The 8,522-nt window shown below is 37.4% G+C and overlaps 2 protein-coding genes across 4 annotated transcripts; one reads left to right on the top strand and one right to left on the bottom strand.

The window, feature by feature from the left end:
* The first annotated feature begins 123 nt into the window (after positions 1-123).
* On the top strand, positions 124-6,288 carry LOC107914210 (uncharacterized). Of its 3 annotated transcripts, none has more exons than XM_016843036.2 (9): positions 124-303; positions 981-1,741; positions 2,034-3,142; positions 3,557-3,851; positions 3,978-4,202; positions 4,567-4,740; positions 5,126-5,302; positions 5,392-5,505; positions 5,746-6,288. In XM_016843036.2, exons 2-9 carry the CDS (start codon positions 1,049-1,051, stop codon positions 6,079-6,081), a joined length of 3,123 nt encoding a protein of 1,040 aa, XP_016698525.2. In that variant the 5' UTR covers positions 124-303; positions 981-1,048; the 3' UTR covers positions 6,082-6,288. The 3 variants fall into 3 exon arrangements, with proteins under 3 accessions (XP_016698525.2, XP_016698524.2, XP_016698526.2); XM_016843035.2 differs by having other exon boundaries at positions 125-280; XM_016843037.2 differs by lacking the exon at positions 124-303 and adding an exon at positions 321-471.
* Positions 6,289-6,400: 112 nt separating this feature from the next.
* LOC107915316 (protein LYK2) lies at positions 6,401-7,890 on the bottom strand (the record flags this gene model as incomplete). The annotated part of the gene is made up of 1 exon (XM_016844484.2): positions 6,401-7,890. A coding segment is annotated over one exon (1,320 nt), but the record flags the coding sequence as incomplete, so codon positions are not given.
* Between the last annotated feature and the right edge of the window lie 632 nt (positions 7,891-8,522).

Genomic DNA, 8,522 nt, shown 5'->3' with positions numbered 1-8,522 from the left:
AATTGTTTCAATTTTTTTATAGGGACTAGTTTGATCAATTTCGAAATCAAGAGGGACTGGTGGGGATTTTTTACCTAAAAATTTCTATATTTATCATGGCTTTATTGGCTTTTTTTTTTCTTTCTTTTTCAGTCAGTCTGAGGTAGAGTCAGAGCCAGCCGGCCAGCCTTTCTGCACCTCAAGAAAAGAGAGCTAAATAATCAGTTTCTTCCATGGGAGCCACTCTAAAACGCTGCGTTTTACCTTCCCCATTTCTTCAGTTCTTCTTATAATTTTCCTGGTAATTTTCTTGCCACATTCAGTGTAAGCAAACTGAAAACTTTTTCCCAGTCTCTTTTTTCTGCCTTTTTTAATCTCTGCATTGTAAAGATTCTTGTTTTTTCTCAGCTAATTTTAGCTAAAATTTTAACATTTTTCAGCATACGTGGTTTATAGGAGTTGGATCTGATGCTCAAGAATCCAATTGTTTCAGTTTAGTAGCATTTTTGGGTTTTTTTTATTAATTATTTTTTAATGAGCTACAAAGTTTCTATTTTTAGTTGCTGTAGCTCTGTTTAGCTTATTTAATGTTTTAGGCTTAGAGCTATGATTATAAGTTGTTTTTCTGTTTTTCATTATTTCTTCCTTTTTTATGTTAATGATGTCTACTTTAGTGGCTTAGTAGTGGAGTGCAATTATTATTTGTTACTTTTCTCTTTCTTTTTGTTCTTTTGGAAACTATGTCTCCCTAGGCTTGGTTGTTGAGAAAATGCAGGAAAGTTTAAGGAAAAAAGAGTTTGCCTTTAATTTGTTTTAGGGTATACAAATTAGTCTTGTTAGTCTTAATTTGCGGTAGTTTCTCATTTCCCTTTTGCTTGATCCTTTGTGGTACAATGCATTAGGGTTTAGGATTATTAGGCCGGGTTTAACTAAATTTACATTTATGATTTATTTCTTGATGCAAAGTTTCCTCTATTATAATTTTACTTCTTGTATTGTAGGAATTTATCTATCTTGTGCATTGAATGGTTTAAGATAAACACATCCTTTTGAAACACGTCAAACAACGATGCTTGGTTCAAGTGCGAAGATTCGGAGAGGGCCAACTGTTCATGTTGATTATCTAATCCACATTCAAGAGATTAAACCTTGGCCTCCATCGCAGTCACTGAGATCCGTTCGTTCTGTACTGATTCAGTGGGAAAATGGTGAACGTAGTTCGGGGTCTACGAAAACTGTTTTGCCAACTGTTGGTTCTGTTGCTGTTGAGGGAAAAATCGAGTTTAATGAGTCATTTAAGTTACCTGTGAACCTAGTGAAGGACATGTCTATTAAAGGCAAGGATGCTGATGTTTTCATGAAGAATGTCTTAGAATTTAACTTGTATGAGCCTCGAAGGGAAAAGATTCAGTTGTTAGGTACTGCTATTGTGGATTTGGGGGAATATGGTGTTATTAAAGAGACACTAGAGGTTAACGCTCCAGTGAACAGCAAGAGGAGCCTAAGTAACACTGCTCAGCCAATTTTATTTATTAAAATTGATCGAATTTATAAGGGTCGAAACAGTGCTTCATCATCAAGAGGCAGCCTCTTGCTGGAGAGGAAAGAAAGCGGGACTGTTTCGTCTTTGATGGATGATGAGTATGCCAAGGAAGCTGAGGTTGCTTCATTTACCGATGATGATGTTTCCTCACACTCATCTCATACCGTTTCTTCTTCAACTTTGGAATCTAATGGAGGTTCGCATCCTCAAAATGAAGAGGTAACTTTTAGTTATTCCCTTGTGATTGTGGCATTTGTTTACATGATGCTGGAAAATTTGTCTGACACAGGATTGTTTAGGCATGATGAACCTTTTTCATTGCATCTTTTATTTTGCGGGTGGAATCAACATGTCTGTGTGTATATGTATATGTATATTTATATATCTGCCCTTAGGGCATGATTATTTTATTCTGCGGCATGGCCTTAAGGTCAGCCTAATGGGATGCCTTGATTTTTCTTTGATAAGTTAAACTGCCTTAGGCAATATAGTAATCGGTGCTGAATTGCAGAATGGACCAGTCAGTCAAATTGATTGCAAGGGAGATGCCAGAGGGGCTTCATCTGAGAACTCAGTAGATACTCGTGCTTCGGCATCTGACTCTTATAGTTCCAATTCTCCTGTACGAGATAATATTGTTATCCATAAAGTTCACTCTTCATCATCCTTGCCTAATGACAATACACAGGATGCAACCAATACCAGCATGAGAAGTGATGATTGTGAAGATTTATCTCAGAAGGTTCATGAAATGGTTGCCAACAAGGGAACCATGGTTACATGCGATGTTCAAAGTACTGAAGGTACATCTGATAGTTCTAAGGCCAAAATGGCAGGCTCCGCTAAGAGTCCTCAAGTTGATAAGCTTGAATCTGTAGATTTTAGTGATTCTATTGTTGATGGAGAAGATGATAGGAAAGCTCAAAGAAATGGAAAAGTTTCCTCTAAGGAAGCTTCAGCTGCTGATGACGCATATGATAATTCTCGGGAAGGAAACTCAGGATATAATTGGCAAGAAAATGGACATGAAGGTCAATACTGGGAAGCGAAAAAGTATTCTACTGAAGATGAGCAATTGAATATTCATTCACAAGAAAACTCTTCAAGCCAAGGGAATCTTGGAACAAAGTCCGATGCCCTAAAAAGTGATAGACTAAAGCATGTGAAGTCTGTTCGATCTTCATCTGACTCAGTTAGGAGCAATGGGTTGGTGAGCGATAACCAGCATGCAGAATTGAAGGAGGCTGGTGTTTTGGGGGATGCGCAGCACGGGCCTGGGACCTTAATAAACAAATCAAGCAATGGAAGTAAAGATGCTAAGGTATGCCCAAAGGACACGAGAAGTGCCATTTTGGATAACAAAATACAGCAGTTGGAAAACAAGATAATGATGCTTGAGGGAGAACTAAGAGAAGCTGCTGCCATTGAAGCTGCCCTTTTCTCAATAGTTGCTGAGCATGGAAGCTCCATGAATAAGGTGCATGCTCCAGCTCGGCGCCTTTCTAGGCTGTATCTTCATGCTTGTAAGGAAGGCTTCCAATCAAGGAGAGCAAGTGCAGCTAGAAGTGCTGTTTCTGGGCTTGCTCTGGTTGCAAAAGCATGTGGAAATGATGTTCCAAGGTATGATCAAGTCATATATTATTCTTGATGTTTTACCAGAACAACATTCTTCACCATCAGTTTGCATTAACATTTTAAAGTTCTATTACTCTAATTTCTCAATTCTCCAGCATCCGAAACTGGATTTTTTCCCCAAAAATTTTGGTTGTAACTAGCCTTTTTGATTGTTTATTTATGGTGGATGAGACTTTCCTTGAAAATTTCTGAGCTATTCTCCTTTAGATGTTTTAAAAGGTGAAAATTCTGGTGATATCTCTTGTCAAGTCCGAAGTTGGTGAGTAATATTGTTGGTTAAAGGCTGGTCTATTTTACATTGTTTTGCTTATTAAAAGCACAACATATGGAGCCTATGATGAGTTCAAGGAAAGTATCATGACTTCTCATGAAATCATGTCATATGTATGGTGATTACAGGTTGACATTTTGGTTGTCAAACTCTGTTGTACTGCGAGCAATTATAAGTGAAAGTATTGGAGATATGGGGTTACAACTTTCTGCTGGACCCATGGAAGGAAATGGAGGTGGAAAGGAGAAAAAACATGTATCATCACCATTGAAATGGATAGAAACCTCTCCTGGAAGAAAGGAAAATAAACTTATCTCATATGGAAGTTTTAGTGACTGGGACAGCCCACTTGCCTTTACTTCCGCCCTGGAAAAGGTTGAAGCATGGATCTTTTCTAGAATCATCGAGTCTGTCTGGTGGCAGGTAGTACATTTAACACTTTCCCTCCACTTTTATTGAAAAAAAAAATCCATAAATACATGATGACTCATTGAATGTTACAAACTCTATTGTCATCTGACCAACTTATGTCCTGTATTTCTTCCTCAGACCCTCACTCCACATGTGCAATCGGAAGCTAGAGAAGAAGTTGATATAGGTATCAGCTCTGCCTCAGGTAAAAGCTATGGTAGGGTATCTAGTGCAAGTGATCAAGACCAAATGAACTTTTCTTTAGATCATTGGAAGAAGGCTTTCAAGGATGCGTGTGAAAGACTTTGCCCAGTTCGAGCTGCGGGGCATGACTGTGGCTGCTTGCATTTGCTGTCTAGATTGGTAATTTTTTTTGATGAATTAATTAAATGGAACACAAGCATATGGTACAGTAACAATTCATTTTTGCAGTGGGAGGACGATGGCATATGAAACTAACAGCTTTCTTGTTAGTATATTAACATTTTAAATAGTATTATGTTATTCGTATACAGGAGATTTAATGTATGCATTGAAGATAAAAGAATTATGCATTTCTCAAAGAGTTGAAGTGACTGTTACTTTGCTTCTTACCCTGATGACTGCTAAATAATTGGACATTTTTCATGTCTTTCTGACTGTTGCTTTTTCCGGTATTGGTTCCTTACTGTAATTATTATTTTTTCTTCTAAATTAAATTTGTTATAATTCATCCTTATGCATTTAGATAATGGAGCAATGCGTGGCTAGGCTAGATGTGGCTATGTTCAATGCTGTTCTTCGTGATTCTGGTGATGAGATCCCTACTGATCCCGTGTCTGATCCCATTAGTGATCTTCTAGTGCTTCCGGTCCCAGCTGGTAAAGCAAGTTTTGGTGCTGGTGCACAACTGAAAAATGCGGTAAGCAATGCAAATATGGTAGCCTTTAGGTTAATCCTTGAGTGAGAATATTGTATATTATGCTATCATAATTGATTAGTCATAACTATTCTCCACTGGTAGTTAGATCTAAGTTTGCTAACCTTTTTTTGTTACTTTTCCTCTTCGGTGTGGGCCTATATCGCTTTGGTTCTTCATTTTTCTTGAAATGTCTGACGCATATTGGACATGGGGATATGACCTTCCAACGGATCTTTGAACTATATGGAAAAACTTAGAAAAAACAGAACATAGTCATGTTGGAAACTTATCCGCATCTGAGAGTCACACCTGAGTCCAAATAACATAGATTTTAACCTTGGTTTCTCTAAAGCAACTCTTGTTGAATTTCATTTGTGGATGTCAGATTGGAAACTGGTCTCGATGGTTGACTGACCTCTTTGGTATCGACGATGAGATCGACCAGGATGGCTGTGACAAGCGACAAGACACATCCATAAAGTCTTTCTATCTCCTTAATGCATTGAGCGATCTCATGATGCTTCCTAAGGACATGCTTCTGAGTAAACCTATCAGGGAAGAGGTTTGGCACCCACTTCTGACTTATTGTTTGATCTCCAGGGTTGAAATGCTCTTTACTGGTTTTTCATAGTGCTTTCTTTATTTTCAAAGGTATGTCCAACATTTGGTGCAACATTGATCAAGAGAGTTCTTGACAACTTTGTCCCAGACGAGTTTTGCCCTGATCCGGTTCCAGATGTTGTGCTTGAAGCCCTGGAGGCTGAGGTTAGTCTTTTAATCATGTCCTATGCTGCTCCAGTTCTTTATTGTTTAAATATCAATGTATGACACATTTTTATGGATATGGATACAAGGACATTACCTTCCAAAGACCTCCAAGTACATGGAGAAACCTATAAAAAATTGAATATACTTGCATGCAAATTTGAGTAACATTGTATCTGTGTGTTTGAAATGTCTAAAAAGAGCAAAGTACTTCTGCTTTGTGCCTCTATTTTGCTTCAGGATCCTGCCGAAGCCAGGGAAGGGTTTGTCACAAGCTTTCCCTATGTTGCATCTCCTCCAATTTATTCACCGCCTTCTGCAACATCAGTTGCTAGCATCATTGGTGAAGTTGGTAGCCAATCTCAGCTGAGAAGAAGTCGGTCATCGGTCCTCAGAAAATCATACACAAGCGACGATGAGCTTGATGAATTGAATTCACCCTTGGCTTCAATCTTCAATGATGGCTTCCGATCCTCACCTGTTCAATCGAAACCTATCTGGATATCGAAGGGGAACAACTACCAAAATGCTATTAGATATGAACTCCTAAGAGATGTATGGATGAAATCTGAATGATTGCAAGTTGTATTATGTTTATGAGTGTATAAATGGTTGACAATCCTTTTGTAGGTAAATATTGGTTCCTTATTCTACATTGATGTTTCTGTATATAGAATAGATTTGACATTAGCTTTTAGAACTTTATATGTAACTCAGTGACTTTCCTTTAAACTTTTTCCATATATTTAGAAAATAATACAACATATCTATGTGTTACTTGGATTCTGATGTAAGTACGCATTTAATATGGATATATTCGTTTTTAGAAAGAAAAAAAATTCTATGTATTTGAAGCATTATACACTTCTTTTATGTCCAAATATTTGTTGGATACATTTGTGAGAAACAAAGTACTACAAAGAAATGAAGAAATACCTTTGTGAAAATAGATAATTTTATGATTTATGATTTATTATTATTACAGCAATTGTAGAGAAAACATACTATATTATTTATTTTCAATATTTTGATTTGGAGTGCCAGGGATACTTGCAAGGACATAGATCATTCAGAGGAATTGTTTGTTGATGAATTTACCAGAGGTTTGCAAGAGCTTTCACAGATCAACATATGTTCATCTTCAGGAGATTCATCCATCAATCTTGATAACTTCTCAACGATCTCTCCAGCATTGGGTCTCAAACAAGGGTCTTCTTCAGTGCAAGCTCTCGCAAGATTTGCCATTGTCAAAGCTGTATCAAACCAGTAATTCTCCCCTAATGCACAGTCCATCCATTGTCTTAGCTCATCTTTATTTTCGGACACCAAAATGGCCTTGATTTTCTCAGACAGCCAAACATTGGTCCCTCCCTTGTTGTCTGGTCTGGTTATGGGTGTCTTCCCAGACAAAATCTCAAGCAAAACTACCCCAAAAGCGAAAATGTCAACAGCTGGTGAAACCACACCTTGATGAAGATATTCAGGAGCCAAATAGCCCAAGTTCCTAGTGGCTGGATTAGTTGAAACATCAGGATACTTGGTTTCATCTTCAACACTACTGTTTCGAATACCGAAATCACCGACCTTTGCATTAAAATCTTCATCCAGGAAGATGTTTTTGCTCTTTATATTTCTATGAATATAGCTTGGATTCATAACCTGGTGCATGTACTGTAATGCCACTGCTACATCACGACTGATCCTTAACCTTTGCTTCCATGTCAAAAAGCAATAACAAGAAGCAATGAACTGGTTTTTCATTGCCAATCCACCATGTAACCAGTCTTTCAAGGAACCATTCTTAGCGTATTCGAAAACCAAAAACGAACTCGAACCCTCAGTCACACAGGTCCCCAGCAGTCTAATTATGTTGGGATGCTGGTGAGTTGCATCACTGAAGAGTCTAACTTCAACGTTTGAAACATGTTCAGTTTTAATGAGCTTTATAGCCATGTTTTTCCCATTGAGACGACCATGATACACCTTTCCCTCGATCTGATTACCGGGATTAAAATCCTCAGTGGCTTTCTTCAGCTCTTCAATGGTGTATAACTCCAGCAACCCCTTTCGAGGCGTAAGATGAACATGATCTAAACCTTCCTGGGAACCCTCAAAAGATACTTTCTTATCACTTGCTGCTTTTCTTACACTGAAACCAAGTTGCTGCAGCTCCATATCTGAATCAATGCTGCTTAAGTTTGGCTTCTCCTTCCTCTTCAGTCGGATCACGAAGACCACCGCTGCCGCCGCAACCGCAATGATAGCTCCAAATATAGCAATAGTTAAAGCAATATAAACTCCTACATTCCACATCCTTGGCTTTCCCTTGGGTGCACTAATAATGAGGATGCTGGTTTCAGGAAAATGCAGGTTTGGTTCACTTGGTTAAGTAATATGCTTGGAATACATACACCATTGTTGCATTTCCAATCAGTTGGCTACAATTAAGGCTGAAAAGGGGTGGTGATATGAATTAAGAAAGAAGTTCATAAGTAAGGCTCACTGAGTAAAGAGGGTTATATGAATGGCCGACCAGTTCAACTTGAACAATTGAAGAAAGAGCTCACTTCGAGAGAGTGAACATTTTGGATCCATAAAATTTATATATATAAAAAAAAGTGTTAAAAAATGAGAGCTTTTTTGCTGTTTTTTCCCAAGGTTTTCAAGGACAAGATTCTTGGGATGACCAAGAAAATGTATATATTTTATCTGCTTCTAGCTGTTCGACAACCTCCTATAGGCTATAGGGTTATAGCATTGGGGATTGATTCGTTTAAAATTTGAGATTTATAAATATATGGCTTAATTTACTATTTGGTCCTTGAATTATATCTTTTTTATTTTAATACCAATTGAACTAAAACTCAACCGGCAAAACTAAATCATTACTTAATCTTATATAAATGTTCCATTATTTACTGCAATATTATTAATATCTTTTCAATTATCTGTTAATAATTATTTAATAATTCATTAATTTTAAAGCTTTTAGTGAGAATTATTTAACGCACTAATCA

Source organism: Gossypium hirsutum, chromosome D10 (genome assembly GCF_007990345.1).
Source record: "Gossypium hirsutum isolate 1008001.06 chromosome D10, Gossypium_hirsutum_v2.1, whole genome shotgun sequence".
In the NCBI taxonomy this organism is placed as follows: Eukaryota; Viridiplantae; Streptophyta; class Magnoliopsida; order Malvales; family Malvaceae; genus Gossypium; species Gossypium hirsutum.
This window is presented reverse-complemented; position numbering and strand designations above follow the sequence as displayed.